This window comes from Cebidichthys violaceus, unplaced genomic scaffold (assembly GCF_023349555.1).
Source record: "Cebidichthys violaceus isolate CVI_PGR_0920_01 unplaced genomic scaffold, fCebVio1.0.p SCAF_22, whole genome shotgun sequence".
Classification (NCBI taxonomy): Eukaryota; Metazoa; Chordata; class Actinopteri; order Perciformes; family Stichaeidae; genus Cebidichthys; species Cebidichthys violaceus.
The window spans coordinates 1186405-1211221 of NW_027176395.1; the positions used below are offsets into that span (position 1 = coordinate 1186405).

At 41.7% G+C, this 24817-nt stretch overlaps 3 protein-coding genes across 7 annotated transcripts; all 3 read left to right on the forward strand.

Moving 5' to 3' along the window:
• The first annotated feature begins 1612 nt into the window (after nt 1-1612).
• On the forward strand, nt 1613-7913 carry pgrmc2 (progesterone receptor membrane component 2). The gene is made up of 3 exons (XM_068717830.1): nt 1613-2017; nt 4758-4913; nt 6337-7913. Exons 1-3 carry the CDS (start codon nt 1669-1671, stop codon nt 6432-6434), a joined length of 603 nt encoding a protein of 200 aa, XP_068573931.1. The 5' UTR covers nt 1613-1668; the 3' UTR covers nt 6435-7913.
• A 1425-nt stretch (nt 7914-9338) lies between these two features.
• Nucleotides 9339-15166, forward strand: asmt2 (acetylserotonin O-methyltransferase 2). Of its 2 annotated transcripts, XM_068718072.1 has the most exons (8): nt 9339-9816; nt 10565-10739; nt 11482-11611; nt 11765-11833; nt 11918-12036; nt 12859-12996; nt 13787-13909; nt 14009-15166. In XM_068718072.1, exons 1-8 carry the CDS (start codon nt 9736-9738, stop codon nt 14218-14220), a joined length of 1047 nt encoding a protein of 348 aa, XP_068574173.1. In that variant the 5' UTR covers nt 9339-9735; the 3' UTR covers nt 14221-15166. The 2 variants fall into 2 exon arrangements, with proteins under 2 accessions (XP_068574173.1, XP_068574172.1); XM_068718071.1 differs by having other exon boundaries at nt 13787-15166.
• A 676-nt stretch (nt 15167-15842) lies between these two features.
• jade1 (jade family PHD finger 1) lies at nt 15843-24330 on the forward strand. Of its 4 annotated transcripts, none has more exons than XM_068717803.1 (11): nt 15843-15955; nt 17577-17638; nt 18255-18322; nt 18773-18930; nt 19247-19431; nt 19541-19752; nt 20096-20263; nt 20732-20848; nt 21014-21613; nt 22146-22263; nt 22411-24330. In XM_068717803.1, the coding sequence occupies exons 2-11, from the start codon at nt 17587-17589 to the stop codon at nt 23484-23486; spliced, it is 2754 nt and encodes a 917-aa protein (XP_068573904.1). In that variant the 5' UTR covers nt 15843-15955; nt 17577-17586; the 3' UTR covers nt 23487-24330. The 4 variants fall into 4 exon arrangements, with proteins under 4 accessions (XP_068573904.1, XP_068573906.1, XP_068573905.1 ...); XM_068717805.1 differs by lacking the exon at nt 15843-15955 and adding an exon at nt 16022-16265; XM_068717804.1 differs by lacking the exon at nt 15843-15955 and adding an exon at nt 16274-17025.
• The last annotated feature ends 487 nt before the right edge of the window (nt 24331-24817 follow it).

Genomic DNA, 24817 nt, shown 5'->3' on the forward strand with positions numbered 1-24817 from the left:
CAACCAGTGATGTAACGTTAAGTAAAACATTTATCACTAAAATGAAAGAAATGTCATTTATAGTATTCATATTTGGGCCTGAAAGGGCCTCTGTCTGCTCACATGATCATTTTTAACATTTAAGAAACTGATATAATCTTCTAAAAAGTGTTTTCAGAACATGAAATACTTCAGTTACTGTGTAATTCTACTTTGATCACAAGTTAGTGCCTGTGACACTACGGGTCCCGATGAAGGGACAAAAAGCATCACGTCGCAAATTAAACACGGTGGAAGGCGTGTGTTTTGATGCCTTCAGGTGTAATCGTAAACGTCAGCTCTTAAGTGAGAAGTGGCTCTGAACGGGACTGTCAATTGATGTGTAATTTCTGTCGTTTTAATATTTTATAATAACTTTTTTTATTTAAATTTTAGTACTGCCAAGCTAGTGCGAGATTATGAAACATAAAATATAAAATGTATCTGATCTGGCATCATATTTAATTTTCCTCATTGTTGTACTTTGAAACAGTTTTATGTCACAACATAATAAATGTGTAACCACTGACTCAATCACTGACAGTTAAACTATAAAAACGCTATAATGTCAAATGATGCAATGTAATAAACTGTTCAGACCTGATGTAAACACTCATGAAACAAGTTTTAATTCATGCTCACAGTGATTCGCTTTTTGATTGTTTTGTTTTTAATTAAAGGGCAAAATTAAGATGTAGAGGTTTAGAGATGAGGCCAAATCAACAGGAAGGCTTTTAGAAAGAGATGATATCAAGCTGCATTGTGGGAAATGGAGAACCCAGAGCTCAACCCAAACGAGTGGCTATAAGAACAGTTTCTGGTTTTCTTAGACGTCTATGATGGTAAATAGTAAAATGAATAGTTGGTGAGTAAAACAGATGTGTGCTGGATGGATCGTAAACAGGTTGGAGATCACACACACTTTATTTTTTATGGGATAGTCCAGAACTGAAGTCATACTAGGAACCATTTTGAACATTGATATATACACTTAACCTGAGCAATGAGCTCAGTAAAAAAGACAAAATAAATCAAAACTCAAAACTCCATGTTTATGCCTCCAGAGGGCTCCTCTAAAATAATTTAGTAAAATCAACAAATAAAAATAAAATAATAAATAAATAAAATATATATATATATATATATATATATAGTAAAATAATTTAGTAAAATCAACAAATAAAAATAAAATTATATATATATATATATATATTTAGTAAAATAACTTAGTAAAATCAACAAATACAAAAACAAGATTAATAAATAAAATAAAAAAATATATATATTTAATAAAATAATTTAGTAAAATCAACAAATACAAATAAAACAAGAAATAAATAAAATTATATATATATATATATATATATATATATATATATATATATATATATAGCCAAATAATTTAGTAAAATCAACAAATAAAAACAGAAATAGAACAGAAAAGTGAAAAGTAAAAGTGAAATGATTGATTCGATAGTGAAAGTAATCGAGAGTTAAGGCCCTATAAAGCGAACAAGCTTGTTTACATTGCACCAAAGAAGACCACAATGTAACCAACTCGTTCAACTGGTGGTTCCCGCTTGTTCTCCGACAGCACCTGAACGCACCATCTTACCAGTTGGCTGGTAGGCGCTAACAACCGTGTGCAGTATGGCGGACGATGGAGACAGTTCGAGCGGACCAGTTGACACGAGCGGCGGGGCAGCAGCGGACGAGTCGGACGGTCTCACGCTCTACGGCCTCGGGGCGATGTTGCTGAACATCAGTATTTTGGCTCTGGTGGTGGCGGCCTGTGTGGCGGCCTACCGGCGGTGGGGCAAGCGGCTCGTCGCTGACGCGGCCCAAAGCGACGAGGCCTCGGCGCTGCCCAAGATGAGGAGACGGGACTTCTCTCTGGAGCAGCTGCGGGAGTACGACGGACTCCAGAACCCGCGCATCCTGATGGCCGTCAACATGAAGATCTTCGACGTGACCAGCGGCAAAAAGTTTTACGGGAAAGGTGAGTAGATGGAGCACTTTAACATCCGGGTGAGTTAGCTGACACGTCCAAGTTGTCCCCGAACAAAAACATCATTTTTGGGCGCAAACGGTTGTGGTTAGCTTAGCTTAGCTCTTTTGTCTGTGTTATTGAATAGGATATGCTAGCTGTTGGCTAACTAGCACTGGCTGTGTTTTTTTTTTGGTGGGGTCGTGCCTCCTGTGGTGATGCGTAAACACCCCTGAACTTTATATTTATGAAACTTTTTACTGAAAGTTTAGTTAAGCCTGGAGGATTGTAACTAACTAGCCTGCTAGCCTGTTAGCTTGTTGACGTGCACACAGACACACTGTCTGGGTGTCTGGTCTGGAGTCTTGTTTACACTGATGGGACTCATCATGCATGATTATTGGGAACTTTGCACCACTGTTTTAAAATCTTAAAATAATTAATGCATCTTGCTAATTTTCTGCAGAAAATACGTATTGTGGTTTGTTTTACTGGCATCTCTGCTGTGCAAAGTAAAAGTGAACTGTAGCTCTATTATAATAATCATAATCTATTTCCACTAAGCATGCTTCAGTCAGCCCATAAGTGTTTCTATTTCTGCCAAGCTAGGCTAACCAGCTAATCAACATTTTCCTTCCCAGCTGCAGGACTCGCCCCTCAACTCTGTAATAAACTATAATTATTCAAGCAACATTCCCAGCAGTCTCATGTGTCACGTCCTGCTATCCGACACCACCAGCACCGAGCCAAGTAGGCCTGAATCAGTGCAGTCCAGTCATGATGTCACACACACACACACACACACACACACACAGAGACAGACAGTACAGACAGACAGACAGGCAGACAGGAGTTGACTGGGTCACATCATAAACTGTCTTGTGTGTGTTTATCACGCTGGACTTCATGCTGACACAGATGTCGGTTCATAAGTCGTTTGGTTACGAACACAAAACATTTTCTTGGCTCAGCTTCTGAATATTGAAAGTTTGGTCTATTTTCTAGAAAGTGTGCCTCCTGTTGATACTTTTTTGGGGGGTTCGGTTGACTTTAGGTGCTCAGACAAGATCGTGCGCATTTATTAATAAAGTAATGGAAATGTTAAGTAGTCTGTTGCAGACCTGCACTACTTGTTAGAGGAGAGTCCAGCTGGAGCTCACACACTTTTTGCATTATTCAGAGACGATCGTCTCTTCTTTGTTGTGAGTCTTGACACTTCCAATATAAATCATAATAATAAGAACATCAGCATGTTAGTAGTGTTACTCAAGCTTTCGGTTTTATCTGTAAAAATGCTAATAATGCACGGTATGAGCACATCTAATCTGTGAGGTGATAAGGTGTCTCTGCTTCACGGTCGCAGTTCTTTTTTTTCAGCATGTGAAGCTCTGCAGCTGAGGGCCTGCAGAGCTTCACATGCTGGTCAGATGATGTTCTTCTGGAGGAAAAAGAAAGTTTCTTTTTTTCAAAAAACAGTAGAAACATCAAGGGAGGCTCGGGGCGCCGCTTGAGAAATGTTTCATGAAGGCTGAATGTGTTGGTCGACAGGACAACAACAACAACAACAACAACAACAACAGCTGCTCGTTAGTGGACAGAAAGAAATATCAGAAAGGGTTAACGCCTCAAAATGATAGTTATGATTACACTTTCTGTTGATACAGGTAGTGTTCTACCAGATCAGGTCCTCCACTGATGATGTGATCATATTATAGCTGAAGCAAAACGACTTGATTTGATTCCTAACAACAGTCAGATGATAGCGCTGGACCGATAAATCCTCCTTTATCGATACTCGGGCTGATATTAGCTGAGTGTGTCGTAATAATAACAACATGTCAAAGGTGTGTTTGAGGTCATATATTCATGTTTAAAAGTGATATTGGCCAGTATATGGTTACATATGCAGGTAGAAGTGTGGGTTTCATTTAGAATCATTCATTACTAATGTTTTACTCTTCTTGAAAAGTTCAAGTTTAGAACTTTTATTAAACTTGCAGCTGCAACTAACTTCTAAACTAGAAGTTTTTTATATTTCAGTTTACTCATATATGACAAAGAGATGCAATAGATTGAATAGAAGTGTCTGCACACTGGATTATTTCTTCTTCTTGTTATTATTATTTTCATATCACATAATTATTTCGAGTTTTGAGCCGATGCAGCATAAGAAAAGCAAACACATCATCACAAATGAGCAGCTGGAACCAGTGAGCAATAAATCAGTGATCAGAATAGTTTAATTTAATTTAGTGACAATCAGCTAATGGCTTATTGGACTAACTGCTGCAGCGGTTCTGTAACTAATGCATGCTGGAGGCCCGTTTTGAAAGGGACTCTTTGAGATCACGTTTCACATCATAACATCACGTCCATATTAATACATCTTCCAGCTCTAATAACGGCGTCGCTCTGAACCACAAATTCTGCTTTCGTCAGCACTTTTTTTGTTTGTTCTGGAGTCTAAAGGCCTTTTGTACTCTCGCTGCGTTCGAGTGCTTTACTTCTTGGCCGTCTTAAAGGCTTTTAACGTGAAGCGGCAGTCTCATGACGTGGTTCTGGGTTAATCGCAGAGGGTGAACTTGTTGCTGGTTTTTTACCACTTTTCTCCGTCTCTGTATTTGAAGCCGTGTCAGACGGTTCAACACCGGTGGATTCCCGGTGAAGCGTCTCAGTGGGACTGGTTGTTCACCTGCAGCAGCGGACGGTGCTTCTTCCCTGGTTGGTGCTGACTCGTCCGTTTCTCCCTCAGATGGTCCTTACGGCATCTTCGCGGGCCGGGATGCTTCGAGAGGCCTGGCCACTTTCTGCCTGGAGAAGGACGCCCTGAGGGACGAGTACGACGACCTGTCGGACCTCAACGCTGTGCAGATGGAGAGCGTGAGGGAGTGGGAGATGCAGTTCATGGGTAGGCTTCTGAACTCCTGTTTCCACTCAGGAGACGCTCCACAGATCATTGATGTGGCTCAGATTTCACAGATGCCTCCACAGAGTGGATCTTCTCTCCCACAGGGCCTCGGATCAAACCGAGGATCCAAAACGCACGTTACAGTCGGAACAACATCCTGTACTTTTTAGACGTACTTTAAACTTCAATGACCTCAACGCTGGTGTTTCATTTCAAAGCAAAGTGTCTAGTTCTGGTTCTGTGCTTCCTTAAATATCCTCTGGATGTTCACAGATAAGACGTTTAAAGCTGGAAGAGGCAGCTTTAGCTTTTGGCGTCTCCACATGTTCTCTGATTACATGATGTAAGATGATGTCAGTGAATCACTCCCAGCATGTTGTCTACCAAGTCCAGAGTTCTCCCCGACACTCAGGGCAACATTCAGGGCAACTTTCAGGGCAACTTTCAGGGCAACTTTCAGGGCAACTTTTGATTTGTCAGTCATCATTAATAAGCAACAGTTTTGATCATGAGTTACGTGTTTGAGGAGTCGTAGAATCACAGATGCAAAACTAAATTTGCTCATTCGAGCTTCAAAAATGTTTTTTCTCTTAAAAACAACAAACTGAGATATATATATATATATATATATATATATATATATATATATAATATATATATAATATATGAGTGATCTTTTTCTAAGCAAAAGTCCAAAAAAACCCAAAAATAATAAATTCCATGTTTGAGATGTTTTTTGCTTTAAAATTTGAACATTCGTCAAAATAGTTGCAGATTAATTTTCTGTCAATCAATTAATTATTATTATAATAATTGTTAAAAGCATTTCAACTAATTCAAACGTTGAGTTAATTCATCCCTGAAGACATGTGAACTACAGTTCTCCTGTTCTGATTAATGGACATTAATAAAATAAAATCCTTAATAACAACATGAAAGTATTCCATCATATGAACAAACAGTTTAACTTCTGGTTGTTATTTTCACGACTGAATTGATGAATCCATTAATCACGTTTCACCTTTTTAACTTTTGTCAATAGTTCAAAGATATTTACTTTACCATAATATCATTTAGTTTTTATTAATTTAATATAATATAGTTTTCAACATTTTTGAGTTCGTTTTTTGTTTTTTCAAGCCTCTTAAATGTGAATTTCCTTTTGTTTTTCCATGATAGTAAATTCAATATTTTCTGATTTTGCACTTTAGGAAAACTGATGGACATTCTTCACTGACGCTTTTTCAGAAAATATGTTGTTGTTTTTTTGTAAAATCAAGCGATTATTTTAGAAAAGAAGGAGCTTAATAACAGATTAACTGATAATTAAATACATATCTAGATGTATATCTCTACAAGACAAAGGAAAAATACAAAGTGATTACATTTTGCATGAAGACCAACTCAAACTGCTTGGTTGCAGAAAAATACGACTACGTCGGGAGGTTGCTGAAGCCGGGAGACGAGCCGTCGGAGTACACGGACGAGGAGGACATCAAAGACCACCTGAAGCACGACTGAGCGGTTCTCCATCACACCGACCAAAGCCAGGAGCCCCCAAACAGCTGCGACAGACCTCCACCCACCTGCCCCTCCTCTCTCCCCCTCTCCCCCCCTCCCACCCTCCACTACTCCCCAAAGACTCTTCACCTCCTGAATCTGTCCGGTGTCTTTCGTGGCTGCTCTGGAAGGACTCACGTCTCCACGCCCAGACCTCCCTCCCTCTGGACCACCAACAGGAAGCGGGTGAAAACCTTTGGATGAGGGCTTTTTTTTAAATGACAGAAAACAGGGGGGGAGGGGGGGGGGCTGGTTTGTGCCATTTAGATGTATTTGAAACAAAACTACAACATATTTTTAGTCATTTCTCCAGAAGGGGGGGGGGGGGGGGGGGGGGGGTCAGAGGTGAGGATGATCGGGGACGGATTCTCTTTTTTTATCTCGGGTTAGTCTCACCTGAAGCCGCTTCAGCTTCGGACAGCTTATCAATCAATCTGTTTTTTTTTTTTTTTTTGTTTGTTTGTTTGTTTTTTGAATAATTTCTCCCGTCGTGGAGCGAGCGGCGCTGAGACCTAAGAACCAGCGCCGCTCAGATCCACGGGGCGTCGCATCTTCCTGTTGTGTTTGTAGTGTCTGCACTACTAGTTCTCTTTGTTTGTCACCATGTGATTGTATTTGTCGAGTAGCATAGAGGGAGGGGGGGGGTATTTTATTTTGGATGGGCTCGGGGGGGTTTAAAGGTCTTTGCCATATGAAAGCTGTTTTGAACGACGTCGGACGGACAGAATCACTGATCGGGAATACAAAGGGAACGTGATGGAAGGCAGTCCTAATCAATCGACTCAATTGTTTACATGCCTCACAAAGCCGGCTGCAAGTCTGTAGATTCCCCTGAAAAATGGTCCAAGTATTAATTGTGCCTTATTTAGTTTGTGGCGTCGGTCCTGAGCGTTCTAACGCGGAGGAGGGGGCGGAGGCCTCGGCTTGCTTTCTGGACTCGGTCCCCCCCCCCCAAGAGGTGGCGTCGGTCGTCAGCACAGACTGTAATATTCCCCACTTCACAAACGTTGTAAATAGACCGTATGAATTACTCAGTGTTACTGCCATATTTATGTAGGTGATGAACTCCAGATATGTATCATGCTATGTCGTATTGGCCAAAAAACCCCCATTGTTTCTTTTTCTTTTGGTTCTGAACTTCTTTTTAAACGTGGGTGACCCCCCCCCCCCCCCCCCGTTAAACAACAACAACAGGAGTGTTCAGAGTGCTGCAGGGCGGGACCGGGAGCTGTTCTTGCGAGTTTTGTTCGGAGACGTTGCTTATCCTGTAAATATATCTATCATTTTATTAAAGCATGTGCAACAACAAAGTGAGCTATGCCGAATTTCCCACCACGTCATGTATTTAAATGTTGTGTGTGTGTGTGTGTGCGTGTCTGCGTGACAGAGGCAGGAAGGGATTTGTTCATGCATAATAAATCGATTTGGTTAATAATTGAAGACGTCTGGAGTTTATTCGCTTTTAGAGGCGGCGTGATTGTTGTCCGTTAGGACGTTTAAAGTGTCCTCGGTCAGCGGAGAACTTTGATATAGGATCAAACTCATCAACAGATTATTATCATAAGACATTCATGTTTGTGTTTGGCGCAGCACCTCTGTGTGTTTACTCCACAGTTCAACGGTTGGGGATCATTTTCTTCTTCCTCCTGAATGTCTTCAGAGCAGAGGAGCTGTGACCGCGTGGAGTCAGGAACAGAATGTACCAACGTCTCACAGAACGGTTATCGACTCCAGATGTTCACAAGCACCAACAGAAAACATGAAGGAAGGAAAGTTCAAGCAGGAAGCCAACACTAGAAGAGAGGAGAGGTTTTATTAATGGAGAACTGTTGGCTCCTGAATGTATCACTAATTATGGGCTTAAATAACACAAATGTGACATAAACATAAACATTGTGTAATATATGAGATAGTAAATCATTTGTATTTATGTGATGTATATACATCAATACAGGAAAAATATAAATAAAGGGGGTAAAGTATGTAAGGACATAATGAGAATAATATAATAATATAGAAGTTATTTAATGAGAACACAAACTGGGAAATATATAAATAAATATATATAAATATGGGAAAAATCTTTTTGGGACCAAATTAATGTAACATTTTTTTTAAATAAAATGTATTTGGAAAAAAATAAATTAATGAAAAATTTATAATTAATAGTAATATTAAGTATAAATAATATGCAGATATTTTAATGTGAAAAAATAAATAGGAAAATACAGATATAGATTAAAAACATTCTGCGACATATTTCAATACTCAAAAAAGAAAATAAATACAAAAATGAACAAGATATTAAATAAAACTAAAAGTGGGACAAATTATTTTTACAAAACAGAAGTAGTAATTTATAAACAGAAAGGTGCAATAAGGAAATACAGAAAATAATCTTTAAATTGATAATTCAGTATATCTTTAATAAACTAAAGGATGTGAATATTTATGTTACTGTTGGACCCATTTTATCTCTATTGTACAAACAAGTAAATGTCAATCAAATGAAATGTATCTCTGAAATTTGCCAACTGCAAGTATAAGATTTATCATTTAACTCAAAGACTCAGAATATGATTATTACTGACAGTCTTTAGGCATAATTGATAAAGAATTCCCAGTCTTGTTATGAACAACAAAACAAAATGTGTATTTAACATCTTAGACAAATTAATTAGACCAAAAAGGCGCACAACCACGCTTTGTGTCAGTTTATATTATCTTTAAATATATATACTTTTTGTATTTTTCCCTTTAGGGTCAGACCAGAATCACAGAACCACACTCATAATCACTACACAGCTCAACAGCGCCCCACTGGTGCTGCGGATGATCTCGGAACTGCAACGTCTCACAGCGATGTGTGTGTGTGTGTGTGTGTGTGTGTGTGTGTGTGTGTGTGTGTGTGTGTGTGTGTGTGTGTGTGTGTGTGTGTGTGTGTATGTATTTAAGTGAAACTAGTCGCTGCTTCTTATCGGCCATCACAGCAGCGAGACGCCGCAGAGGATCATCTCTAGAGGTCCGGAGCAGCGATGCGTTTCCCCCGCTGATGGTCCGTCGACCGTTTCGGTGCATCGCTCCTGAACACACCAGCGACATCTTGGCTGTTTTTGAGCGATAAAAATCGGATCGTTTTAGCAGCTTTTCCGTGCAGCAGCACCGGGAGAGCGGTGATCCGAGAGACGGTGTGTTTTGTCCAAAGTTGCGTGGATCGCTCCGGTTATTATTAACGCAGTTTAGATCGGAGCTTAGCAGGAGGATGGCAGAGCATCTGTCCCAGAGTGAGCTGGACTACCCGTTCAAACTTCTGGAGTATTTCAACGGCTTCAGGGTCTCAAAGGTGACGTTTGTTTGATTTATGCACTAATGTATCATAAAATGTCCCAAAGCCCAAGTTACACATTTTCATGTTGTCTGTTTTGTTCCTAAAACCTGAAGATATTTTGTGTAATATCGTAATAAAACCAAAAAACAGAAAATAATTCACTGTTACACGCTGGGACGAGACTTTTGTTGTTGTTGTTGTTGTTGTTGTTGTTTTGTTGTTATTTTGTTGTTATTTGTTTTAACCTTTAATTATTAATCTTATAGAATTTTTTATGTGTATATATGTGAATATGTATGTGTGTGTATGTATATATTTATATGTGCGTATATGTATGTATATATATAAACATATATATATATATATATATATATATATATATATGTATGTATGTATGTACATATGTATGTGTGTGTATGTATATATACATATGTGTGTATATGTATGTGTGTGTATGTATATATACATGTGTATATATGTGTGTATATTTATGTGTGTGAGTATGTATGTATATATATGTATGTGTATATACTGTATGTATGTATGTACATATGTGTGAATATGGTCCAGTATCATAAAATACAGTAAAATAATCACATTTTCAAAGCAGTTTTTTTGTATTTTGCCAAAAAAAAAGTCACTTGTATGAATAACAGTTATCAAAATATTTGAACATGAAATAGTAAGAGATGTTTATAAAAATGTTTGTTGTCTGTAATGACGTAGAAGACGAGCTGTTTGAATCCCGTGTTGAACCCTCCAGGTGATCTTCTCGGCCTGTGAGCTGGGAGTGTTCGACCTCCTGCTGAAGGCCCAGGAGCCCCTGAGCGCCCAGCATGTAGCCCTGGAGCTGAGCACCAGTGAGGACGGGATGGAGCGGCTGCTGGACGCACTGGTGGGGATGGAGATCCTGGAGGTGGAGACCACAGACGGGACAGGTGAGGAGGAGGAGGAGGAGGAGGAGGAGGAGGAGGAGGAGGAGGACATGAACCGACAGAATAGACCACCACATTAACTCTGTGTCAGTGTATCAATACACACTACAAGTGGACACCCGAACAAACCATGAAAATACATGAACGTTGACATCTGAGGGACACCCAGATGTCTGCGCTTCCTTGAACACACCAACAAGGCAGAGCTTTAGGATGAACTTTGTGCTATTTTACATTTTTCTTATTGTCAGTGAATCCCAAGAAAAAGACCAAAACCAACAATAAACTGACAATATTAACAAGTATTGTGAGTAATGCTATTTCTCACTTTTTAAAGAATCATTTTACAAAACAACAACAACAAAAAAACTATCTGCATAACTGTTACTGTATTTCACGACAAGTAAAAAAAAATAATTTAATTTTTTAGGATTTGTTTGAACTTTAGGGCTGCAACTAACTTGCATTTTGTCTAAAAAAAAAATCACAAGGAAGCATAATAAGTCCAATGCCACATAATAAAATAGCTTGTTTTATTTGAACAGCAATCCAAAACCCAAATATGTTCAGTTTAATATCATGTGTGACAAAGAGGAGCGTGAAAATCTGCACATTTGAGACGCTGGAACTGGAGAAAGTTCAGAATTTTATCTGTCGACGGTCGACTGATCCTTTATCTGACTAGCTGCTGTTCATACTGAGAGCTGATTTAAACTGAGAATGTGTTGTTGTTGTTGTTATGCAGCTTTGTACAGCAGCTCCGACGTGGCTAATCTCTACCTGGCCAAAGGCAGCGGCAAGTCTCTTCACGACATGATCATCTACCAGTCCCAGACCATCTACCCGCTGTGGAACAACCTGGTGGACGCCGTCAGGTCAGCGGCTCCAAACCAGACGTTTTGCATTTCTTTGTCCTCATTTCACAAGGCTTCGTTAAACTCCAGTTACGTGCCTCTTAAAGGATCTTATCAGCGTCGAGTATGGATGTATTTGTGTCGAGTACAAACAGTCTGGTTTTCATCACGCAGGGAGGGGAAGAACCAGAACGAGAAGACCTTCGGCCTTCCACCGGAGGACATCTTCCAAGCTGTTTACAGGTGGATTTCACTGCTTCACATGTAACCGTGTGACTTCTCTCACACCTGTCAGAGTTTTATGATCCTGTGAACGTTTCCACTCAGATCAGAGGAGGAGATGCTGAAATTCATGGGTCTGATGAACTCGTCGTGGATTCTTGACGGACACGACATCGCGACGGCGTTCAACCTCTCCTGCTTTCAGAAGATCGTAGACCTTGGCGGTAAGAATATATATATATATATATATATATATATATATATATGGCTATACATTTTATTGGTATTTTTTAATGTCCAACTATGTGTCTTTTTGGCATTTTGACCAAATGGAAATGATAAAATATATGAAATAAATCACTGAGATACAATTTATTATATTATTATTAAGTTAAATTAAATTATATCATATTATATTATTATTATATTATATTATTATTAAATTATATTATATTATATTTTTATTAAATTATATTATTATTATTATACTATATTATTATTAAATTATATTATTATATTATATTATTTCCATGTTGCTGATGCAAAAGATTCCCTTGTTTTTTTCAAACTAGATTTTACTCAAAAATAAATTGAGTTCCTGTTGTTCACATACTGACAGTACTTCAGTAATAGTACTAATACCACACTGTAAAATTACTCCATTACAAGTAAAACTGCTGCAATGAAAAGGTTCCATCAGTAAAAGTTTGTAAGGCCTATATATATATATGTCAGTATAATCAGCTAAATGTTACTTTAAGTCTTAAAACTGTGACTACTATTCTATATTATATTGTTACATTATTATTACTCATGTATTCATGTGAAAGCAGGATTTTACTCTTGTAGTTGAGGTGGAGCTCATTATGAACTATTTACTGATGATTCTTTTCTCCATTAATTGATTGTTTGCTTTGTGAAAATAGTGACGATAGTGAGAAATCACATCACAATTACCTGAAAGCCAAAGTGACGCCTTCACAATGTTTTGTTTCTTCCAAACTCTATTCTCACACTGACATTATTTCTGCGTGAACAACTCCCAGGATGCACCGGGGCTCTGGCCCGTGAGATGGCGAAGGCGTACCCGTCCTCCAGCGTCACGGTGTTCGACCTCCCGCCGGTCGTAGAAACGGCTCAGAAGCATTTCTGTCAGGAGGACGACGCCGTCCTGTTCCAGAGCGGTGAGTCTCAGTCCTCTGCTGATCAAGAGAGGACGAAATGACACACATTATTTAAAACATCTGAAACAGAGTGATTAAAGCTGGTTCAGACAGCAATACATATAATATACACAGTATATAAATAGTACTAGAAGTTCTGTTATCTCTGTTATTTGTACTGTGGTTTTAAACATTATATTTAGATTATACAGTCATGAATTCAAATTATTTAAATTGTACTGAATCACACAGTGTCAGTTTTTTTCAAAATGAATTAATATTTACATTGGAACATATTGAAATACTCTCTAAAAGTCATTGTGTTAGCATCTCTCCAGAAGAAGAGTAGATAAATAGATACAATGGATGTAGTATCTGCTCATGTATTTCTTGAATGTATATTTGTACCTTGTATGTATACTTTGTTGCCATTTTATTTGGTCCGCCTCCATAAAACGTTCTGAAATATCTCCTACCGTCATGAAGGTTATAATAGATTTATTATATATAACAGATATGAGAAAATCTCACCACAAGGTCCATTTAATAGCTCTTCTGGAGCTTTGGGTCACATCACATGAACTTCATCTACACATGGAGGTTTTTTGTTGTTGTTGTTGAGCGCGTTAAAGGACTTCTCATCTGTGCTGGCAAACTCCATCTGCAGATGAAGTTCATAGAATGTGATTGAAAGCTCCAGAACAGCTACTAAATGAACCCTGTGGTGAGATCTTTCTGTTTTGATTCAACGTTATTTTGGAGGGTGTAGTTTGTGACTACAGCGGTCACATACTTCCTGTTGTTCATGCAGGGGATTTCTTCAGCGGTGACGTTCCTCCTGCTGACCTGTACGTTCTGGCCAGAATCATCCATGACTGGCCTGAAGAGAAGTGCCTCATGCTGCTGAAGAAGCTCTACGACGCCTGCAAACCAGGTGAGTTTAAAGGGACAGTTCACCCCAAAAACGCACGTTTTACCCTCTTACGTTTCCGTGCTCAGTCGCTTTGTTCTTGGTGCGTCGTCCTCCTGACAGGCGGCGGCGTCCTGCTGGTGGAGGCCATGCTGTTCGAGAACAGACGAGGCCCCGTCACGGCTCAGATCTTCTCCCTCAACATGCTGGTGCAGATGGAGGGTCGGGAGCGCCCGCCGTCCGGCTACACCAGCATCCTCAACAAGGTCGGCTTCCACAACGTTCAGGTGTGCCGGACCGGCAAGTCCTACGACGCCATCCTGGCCGTGAGATGAGCTATCGGGACGGTCGAGAGAGGCGGCCATGTTGAACCTTTCAAGGCCTTGAAAAGGTTTGGAGTGGGACATCAACGTTTAAGCTCTGTTTCCAGTCTCTGCACATAGAATCCCAGTTTATGTCGTGGTCAAACCCCAGTGATGTTTTCAGATCTTGTGATAAGAGTTAAACTTGTTTGTTTTTTTGCAGATGAAAAGATTGATACCACTCTTACGTCTGTACGACAGATATGAAGCTTCAGGCAGCAGCCAGTTAGCTTAGCTTAGCATAAAAGACTGAGGAGTAAGTCTTTGAAAAACCTCAAGAGTATAAACAACACTGCTGCCAGAAAGCATTTCTACAAATGTTGTGTATCATTATTCATGAATGGTAAAAGCATCCATAAAAAGAAAAAGGTGAAAAGACATTTTAAGAGCTGGGAGAAGAAAACCAACTGTTCATTATTCCAAAGAGTATATTATCTATTCTGTCCGTCTTGCAAAGCATGAATCACTGAATCTGTCTTTGTGGAGAAGTCATCTGTTTGGTTATTTATCTGTTTTCAAGAATTTAGGAACCGTCAGTAAAAAAAACGCTGTGTTGTGCTGTTGTGTGACTGTGTTGTGTGTCTGTGTGTTGTGCTGTTGTGTGTCTGTGTGTTCCCGTCTGTCCTGTTCCCTGCGATGTGTTCAGGGTCCCTCTCAGGCTGCATGTTGGACAAACCTCAGCTTATTGCCGTCTGCTAGTGGTGAAAAGTTCTCATTTTCCTGTTTTTGGTCTGTTAGTTGAGAAGACATTCTGATGAAGGAAAACCATTGTAGTGTTATTTTACTTCACCCTAGCTGTTCATATATTGAATACATAGCAGTGTCAGTGATGTGCTTGTGTCATAGATGAGGTGTGAATGCAGAATATCAAGATGTTTGATGGAAACCTATAAAAACTGTCCTTTTTTTATTAAGCACACGTTTCTGTACGCTTGTTTTCTGTCCTCTGATCGTTCCACGTTTTGGCAGCATGACAAGTAAGAATAAACAAGACACAAACCAAATACAAAAATTATTATTATTATTATTATTATTGAGAACATAAAAAGACAAACAAGATATAAACCAAATAAAATAAAGATACATAAATAAAATACATACATAAAAACTCTCAAGATCATTCTTTAAAGTTTCAGTGATCATTTCCTAACTAAAATGCATTTCCTTTTTCAAAATTCTAGTTTATTCTGTCTCTTTAATAGATAATTCTGTGTGTGTACTTTCCAAAAAAAGGAGGAGTGAATGGGACATCCTAGAACGACACTAGAGACAAAGAATATTGAAAATACCTATTGAAACAAAAATGTATGACTGCTTCTATGACTGTTGTGTTAAAGTATCTTATATTTTCGACTTTTTCTTGTATTTTTTTTGTAAATAACAAAATGTATAAACTTTATTTGTAATTTTTTGTAATTTTTTTATTTTAAAAAACGTTATTTTTTAATTAATTTATTTATTTTCCTGGCGGAAATGGTCTTCCATAGTTTCCTGTATTGGAAGCCGTTGGATTATTTGACACCGGGTTCAGGGGGGTTCTGCTGCCCTCCAGCGGCGAACAGGCGCAGCTGCAGTCCGGTCTGGGTAACCTCCTCCCCAGTGTTTGTGTATGTGGAATGCGGGTCAAGCGGAACTCACGGCCAAAAAACCTGCGCTTCACACATCAAAAAACTCTAAAACACCGGCTTTCATCGGCCTGAAGTGCTCTGTATGTACCGTCCTGTTCCTTTCTTCAACTACAAGCAGGTTTTAAGTCATGTTGCATATATATATTTGTCAGAATGTTTCTTAACGATGTTTTTATTTTGAACGAGTCGATGTTTTTCTAGTATGGTCGCGCGAGCAACGCGACATCGTCATTTCAAAATGGCGCCAAAGATTAACCTCAGCCAGTGGATCAGCCAGTAAAGCCAGTAAAGCCCTGTTGGCTAGCAACCTGAAGATAGCGCAACAACACTGTTGTACTAGTTAGTTTAGTTAGTCAGTTAGAAACATTCATGAGCGTGTTCACGTGACGGGTAGTTTGCTTTTGAATCAATTATTGACCCTTAACCCTTGACAAATAACTGACCTAAAGAAGCTAACGTTGTGCTAACAGCGTTAGCTAATGCTAACGAGCTACGTGTAGCCTCCAGCTAACGAGCTAACCGATGTTGCTAACCTTCAAACGTCAGCTAAAGTTAACGTTCAGACTTAACGTATGTATCGAATAATATGCGTAGCGTTAAACCCTCCTGATATTAACCGCCATGTAATGCAAAATGGCTTATTTTAAGTTACGTTGCAACATTCTTATGGTAGAAAAACATTTCCACGTATGGGCCCGCGTGTTGCGTAACGGTTGATTAGCTCTGGCTAACGTTAGCTAGCAATTTGCAGTGTGATTCAAAACATTGCAACGCTATGTGGTCTGCTTTATTAGCTAATTAGCGTCCACGTTGTGAAAAGTACACGAATCAACCATGTTGTCAGGCTTTAACAGTACGGGCCAGCTTGTGTTTTTACTCTAGCTAGCTAAAGTTAGCTGCGTGTTAGTTAGCCGATACTTTTGGTTGCATGTTTGCTGGAAGAAGGGGCGTCACACAAACTAGCTTACTGTTAGCCTAGCCTGTTAGCACTTTCTCTCCTTGTGCACGCTGCTGGCAGATCCTAAAAGATGTCCACATGTCGGGACTATTAGAGTCCCTGCTGATGCTTTCTGCACGTCGCAAGCTGAACTCGTACAAAGGCGTTGTTTCGTTCCTGTGTTGCTTGTGGTTACTTCTTGTTGTGCCTGTGGTATGTATGCACACATCAACATTAGATAACGGGGGCTGTCTGTGTGCTGTCAGATAGCGACAAGTCATTGCTACTGTTTTACTTTGATATCTACCTGTTTATGTTGAATAAACCTTGTATTTTAATAGAGTAGAGCTAGTGTAAACATTGAGAGACATTCAGAACTGTCTGCAGAAGATGGGCAAGAGGCTGCAGGGACAGTCTGCTGTGTTGTTTGGTCTAGAAATGATCTTAAATCGGCGCATTAACTTGTGTTCAGCAGCAGTGTGAGTGCCTCAACGTGTTGGTAATGTTTGTCATGCCTTTGCTTTTATTTATGGTGGAAACTTTATGTGTAATGGGTGTAATTGTCGATGATTTCTGTTGCCTTCTAAAAGTTGTTGCCGTGTTAACTTGCTCTTCAAGTATGTCATGGATTAATCATTGTATAACATTGTGCGCTGTGACATCATGTCAGTTTGTGAGACTCCCAGATGTTTAAAAATGTTCTTTATCATAGCTGCTATATCGATCCATTGTTTAACTGAACCTCTCGTCTGCTTTGTGTGAAGTGTCCCTACGATGATGAAGAGGAGCAGGCACCCCAGCAGCAGCGATGACTCCGACAATGGAAGTAAGCGAAAATATTGTCTCTGCTGACTCATTCATACAGAGTCCAAATATAGACCTGAATCAGGCCAAGCTCCTTCCTCAATTTCACAAGTGAAAGTGAAAAGCTGCAGAGGACAAGCCAACTTTTATCCTTAAATACCACAGAATATAATTTAAGGCTTTAAGTAAACTATTGCATTGAGATCATGTGGCAATGTTGTCATATTTGTTGCCGTTTTCATCTGTAAATGTCTTTTTAATCAGCCAAGCGATTTAGATTTTGGTTTAACAGTTTTTAGTTTAGTTGTCATGTCTCCTATCTTGTTACTGTCAGTGTCAGTAAAAGTATACTTCATGTTCAGGAAGGAAACCAAGAGAGAGAGAAAAGGAAAGAAGGGCCGATAGACAAAGATTAAGGAAACAGCAAAGAAGGCCAACATCTGAGAGACAGAGTAGGGACACTTCTAAAGACATCCTCCCAGGTCAGACAGACCGGCTCAAATTTGACATCAGTGAACAATTTCAGAAACACTTTGTCGCGTTTTGTTTCACCCGCATCCATATGTTTTAGAGGACGTGAGTTTCTTCATTAAAGAAGGAAATGAGACGATTAACACCTTGTTGTGTTTCTCCTCCAGGTAATTCCACCTGCTGGTCGCAACACTCCTCACAGCCCAGGAGGGGGACCGGTCAGAAACCCTCCGAGGTACTGAACTCTTCATCATCATCATCATCATCATCATCATCATCAAGAGTGAATTATGACATGTTTAGGTCACATTCTAAATCTTGAATGATTTACTGAACACAAAGGGGTTTGAACTGATATTGACGTTGTGCTGTGGCAGTGGGCTGGAAACATGGCTGCCGTTATCTACTGTACAGTCTGTGGACTTGGTCCCTGCAGGCCACATGTTCACGCCCACTGACCATGAGCCAATCAAATCAAATCAAAACAATGACTCGGGCCTAAGCTGAATGCTGATTGGCTGGTTCCCCTCTGGCTGTGTTTTGACAAGTAGTTTTTTTAATCTGTGTTAACACTGATATACAGTATCTCTATGGAAACATATTTATTGGCATACATTGTACACTTCAGTTGCGTCATTGCTTGCTCTAAACCGTACTGACTCTTGTTCTCATGCGACTGCTGCAGGTTTTCAGGACCGACCTGATCACCGCCATGAAGGTGCACGACTCGTACCAGCTGAACCCGGAGGAGTACTACATCCTGGCCGACCCGTGGCGGCAGGACTGGGAGAAGGGCGTCCAGGTTCCCGTCAGCCCCCAGTCCATCCCACAGCCGGTCACCAGGTTAGGACAAGGAGAAAGGAGACGAGGAAGTCACCTGTTCAAGTCCTGAGACTACTTTAAAAGGCCGTTTCTTTAGAGAGCCTTTGTTTTTGTTTCGGTTTGATTTGACGGGTTCACAGTCGGAAAGTTTGGGACCCGGGGAGCACAAAGTTAAAGAGAAATGCTGAGATCAAATACCTTCTCATATCTAAGACCAAATACCTTCTTCTGTCTAAGACCAAATACCTTCTTCTGTCTACTTTGCTTTTTGATTGATCTATAATGTTATGAGAGAAATGGACGGTGAACCCACATGTCTCCCGTCGGTGCTGTGCAGGGTGTTGGCTGAGAAAGGGAAGGAGGTCATGTTCGTCAAGCCAAAGAAGATGATCCGGACGTCGGGCGCCGAGGCGCTGGGCTACGTGGACATCCGGACGCTGGCGGAGGGGATGTGCCGCTACGACCTGAACGAGGAGGACGTGGCCTGGCTGCAGACCGCCAACGCGGAGTTTGCAGAGATGGGTGAGTCACAGAACAGACGGGACGTTTGGCAAAAGGCTGGTAGTTATTGTCACTGTTGGTTAAAATGTCAGCTGTTCATGAACACCTTATGAAATGAACATTTTTCCAGCCATGCCGCCGCTGGACGAGATCACCATGGAGCGGGCGATGGAGGAGTTTGAGCGCTGCTGCCACGAAAACATGACGCACGCCACGGAGACGGAGGAGGGGCTGGGCATCGAGTACGACGAGGACGTGGTGTGTGACGTCTGCCGGTCGCCCGACGGGGAGGACAACAATGAGATGGTGTTCTGTGACAAGTGCAACATCTGCGTTCACCAGGTCAGACACACACACACACACACACACACACACACACACACACACTGTAACTCGCTGTGCAAACAAAAGATCTATAAATGAAATGCTGCTCATTTCATTTTTAACCAAACCGTGATAACGCTGCAGCTCTTAGGGACTTAATTTGCCTTTATGATTATGTTCGCTTCGCTGTGGTAGAAAACCAAATTGAAAGTGCCTCGTCTTACACATCAGATCAGCTGTTGCTTTGGTTTCATCTGAGACACACACACTCACACACACACACACACACTTTCTCTTGTTGACGCTGTATTGATTTCCTCTTGCTGAAGCCGAGTCGTCCTCTCTCTGCGTTTCTCTCCAGGCGTGTTACGGCATCCAGAAAGTCCCAAAGGGCAGCTGGCTGTGCCGGATCTGCGCCCTCGGCATTCTGCCAAAGTGCCAGTTGTGTCCGAAGAAGGGGGGGGCCATGAAGCCCACCCGGAGCGGAACCAAGTGGGTCCACGTCAGCTGTGCCTTGTGGATCCCAGAGGTGGAGATGAGATTCTAATTTTACACTCTTTATTTTTGTACCAAATCATTCATCTTTTTTTACATTTTTAGATACATGTCACTCCTTCTGGTTTGATGCACTGTTCCAGTACTGTTTGAATCTTTACACATGACCAGCAACTCAACACATGGAAATAATTTAAAGGACAATTCCAGCCTTTTTTCTCCCTTTTCAAAACAACTGTTTTTAATCTTAAAGGTAGATTTGTCAGCCTTAAACGATGGCCCAAAGCCCACTCTCAATATTGAAGAAATTAAGAAAATAGATTATTATTTAGACATAAACGTTATCTTTAATCTCACCAACTCCGTTTCTGCCTTCTCTTATGGCGGAAAGATAAAGAAACGTCTGGTTACTGTATTTTACATTTCCATCGGCACAACATTTGAGCGTCTTTAATAGTGATTTGTTAAAAACAATGCTGAATAATTGTGCGTTGCTCTGCAGGTGAGCATCGGGAATCCGGAGAAGATGGAGCCGATCACCAACGTGTCCCACATCCCCAGCAACAGGTGGGCTCTGATCTGCTGCCTGTGCAAAGAGAAGGCCGGAGCGTGTATTCAGGTAGAGTCTCACCGTTCACCCCCCCCTCTGAGGGGGCGGGGCTTTATTTCTGGTCTGTAGTGACGACGCGACTGTTGAATGAATGCACGTTAAATGAGTTTGTTAGATGTCATATCTGTGTTCTCGAATGCTCAACAGCGCTCTCATGTGTGTTTGCTGCTGTAGTGTTCGGCGAAAAACTGCCGGACCGCCTTCCACGTGACGTGCGGCCTCCACGCCGGCCTGGAGATGAACACCATCCTCACGGAGGACGACGAGGTCAAGTTCAAGTCCTACTGCCCCAAACACTCGGGGCTGGAGGGCGCCGAGTGCCGGGAGCGAGACTCGGGAGGCGAGGAGGAGAAGGAGAGCGCCAGAGACAAGAAGGGCAGGAGGAGAGGCAGGGTGAGAGGGGAGGAGGATGCCTCCCCCTGCTCCTCGTCCCACGCGGCTCCTCGCCTCGCCGTCGGGGCGCCCGGCGACCTCGAGCTGCTCGCCAGCCGCCAGCAGGAGAAGAGAGTCAGCCTGCGCAAGCTGAAGCTGCAGGAGATGGAGGAGGAGTTCTACCAGTTCGTGGAGGTGGAGGAGGTGGCCGGTCACCTGAAGCTGCAGCCGGAGGTGGTGGACTTCCTGTTCCAGTACTGGAAGCTGAAGCGCAAAGCCAACTTCAACCAGCCGCTCCTCACGCCCAAGAAGGACGAGGAGGAGAGCCTGGCGCGCCGCGAGCACGAGGTGCTGCTGCGACGCCTGCAGCTCTTCACGCACCTGAGGCAGGACCTGGAGAGGGTAGGTTTCAGAAGATCACTCGAGTTTATGGTCTCAATCTCTAGGTTCAAGTCTTCTTCAATACAGCATGATGTCCATTTAGTACATTATGGTCCATTTAGAGTCAAACAGACCATAAAGCAGGGGATGCTTTAGGGGCAGGGCTTACTGTGATTGACAGGTCCAGAGACGTATCTGCCGTCTCTACGTCACTCCTCCTTATTCCAAATACGGTGACTTTTGTTCTGTCACATTTAGATTGCCGTATGAAATTTTATCGCAGACTAAAATACAAAAAATATATTGTTTTTATGTTTCTGCAGTTAGTCCATAAGTCCTTTTTGAAGCCCTGTTGAAGTATAGTGACTTTAGCTACATGGTTCTACTCCATTATTTGTGTATATACACTGTATATAAATAAATATAGACACCAGTATTTATAATGAATACAATATGCAGACATGTTTAATAGAAATACAATGGAACATATTTCTAAAATATGGCTGCATAAATATTTCGTTGAATCATTTCATGACACTTTGTCGCTCCTCAGGTCCGTAACCTCACCTACATGGTGACCCGGAGGGAGAAGATGAAGCGCTCGCTCTGGAGGGTCCAGGAGCAGATCTTCCAGCACCAAGTCCGGCTGCTCGACCACGAGCTGCTCTCGGGTGAGTCGGCAATATTATTTACAAATCAGGTCGACTGTGGGAGACGAAAAAATGTAAACGTTTAAATGTAATTCTAAGATCACATCACAATATGATTCCACTGAAAGTCAGTCGATGATATGAAAACATCACTCGTGTGTGTTGCAGGTGATCCTCCAGAGAAGGATTTGGAGAAGCTGTTCTCTCTGGGCTGGTTGTCCCCTCAGGGACCCCAGTCTCGCTCCTCCATGAAAACCAAACCGGCGTCTTTAAAGCAGGAAAAGAGGAAGAGCGGTGACAGAAAGGGCCTCTCTGACTCCGCCCACACTCACAGGAAGGAGAATCTGAGCAAACCGCTGGAGACGAAGGACGGTAGAAGCTCCCGGGTCAGAGAGTCGGGGCCCGCCGAGGACACCAGCGACGCCAAAATCCACAAGTCTGACATCAGCCAGGAGATCCGGTTCCCAAAGTTTCAGGAGACGATCACCGTCAAGCTGCACCGAGCCGAGTGCAGGAGAGGCCCCAGGAGGGAGGCCCCGGGGCCCGAACACGAGGCGCTGGCCAGGCGGAAACGAGAAAACGACCACGAGCAAGAGGAGAGGAGGAGGAAGAGGAGGAGCGACGCAACGGAAAGCTTCCCCAGCCAGCTGAAGAACAGGTTCGGGTCGAAGCACCTGGAGAAAACTGTGTCCATCCGGCTGGTGGACATCAGGAACTCTGACAACGACGACTACTTCCTGGACGAAAGGATGACCAAAAGAAGCCCCGCCTCTCTGGAGCTGAGGACCAACACTAAACTCAACCGGGCCAACGAGATTTCAGACGCCGCCGCCGTCACCAAAGCCAACGGCTGGCTCAGGAAAACTCAGGCGAACGGCTCGCACACAGCCAACAGACACGTGGGCGGACACCTCAGAAGCTGGGGGAAGTTCAGGATCCCGAAGAGGAGGGGGAGGCCTCTGACTGCAGAGGAGGAGGAGGAGGAGGAGGAGGAGGAAGAAGAGGAGGAGGAGCACCGCAAGCCGCTGCTGAGGCCCCTGACCAACACGCCGGAGCCGTCGTACCCGAAGACCAGACTCCGCTCGGGGGCGGAGAGCGACGGCTACGCCTCCGACTCCAAACCGGGCGACGGCGAGACGGAGCCCTGCCTGAAGCGGTGCCACTCCCACCAGCTGAGGGGCGACCCGTCTCTGGGCCGGCGCTACGGGTCCGACATCATCCGCCGGGGCGTGCTGGCCTCCTGATGGCGGAGCAACACTTTACGAGATAAGCTGCACTGTGTCAGTCGGAGTCGGGCGTCGTCGCTCTTTGTACCTTTTTTTTAATTTTATTTTTCTCGACAAATCATAAAAATGCCTAGATTAAAAAAAACACAGAGCTGATATTTATTTTTTATTTGTAACATATGTAAATCTGGGAAATATTTTACTTTATTTTGAGCTAGGTTTTTTCTTTTTTCTTAAAAGTAGAAAGATGTCAAGTTGCCACTTAAACGCTCGCTCACATATTTACAAGCAGAAGCATCGACGCGGGAGAAGAAGTCGTGAATGTTGCTTGGGACCATAAGCTTTTGCAATGTAGTTAGTTTTTTGACAAAGTATTAAACTCAGTTGCACTTAGACAAAGAAGCTGACCCGGTTAATCGTCATGTCAGCGGAATAGGACTCTTTAGCTCTTTCTTTTTTTTAATCAAGCTTCATCAGACGCTAACGGCTCAAACAGTCAAACTGCCCTTTTATCGCTATTTAAACTGCGTCTGTCATCGTTTCTTCAGTCTGCGATTGTTGAACATTATGAACACGGAAACCACAAACACACAGAAGGACTTCAGAATGACGTTTTACTTCATCAGCACTTAAGTGTAATTGAACTGCGATCGTATCGTATCCATCATGTGCCTAACTTTTATTTGAAGCGTTTGCACTACGAGAGGACGGCACAGCTGTGAGGTGTGAGTAGAGTTATTTTTACACTGAAAGATTTAAAGAAGCGTTTTGTACCCTCGGCCGCTGCTGTACTACTGTTATGCAAAATGAAACTTGTTTTTGTCGTTGTCTTAAAGAGCAATAAAGACTCTGGAGGACTGAAGTCTGGGATCAGTGTTTATCTTTATGAACGGCTCCCGAACAAATTCACACGTTACAATAAAGCAGATGTTATTCTGAGGAGAAAACAATACTTAACTTTCTACATAAGTAACAAAAGAATGCTTTTTTTTTTTAGCTGAAATGAATTGTTAATCTGCAACTATTGTGGTAATCAGGTAATAATTAAAGTCATATTTCAAACATAAAATAAAAACATGCTAATTCAAGATATTCTTTGTTTTATATAGTTTCGGACTGTTTGTCGGCAAAAACGAGACATTTGAAGCTCGGGGACATTGTGACGTGTTCAGTTTTTTTGCACATTTTATAGACCTAACAATTAAAATAATCTGCAGATGAATCGGTGATGGAGTTGCAGCCTTTTCTATTTTACAAAAGCATTTCAGAGCAAACATCCTGAAAAGGTGTTTATTCATCTACGGTAAGTTTTGTTTCAAAATAAAATGTTGGCACATTATACTATGACT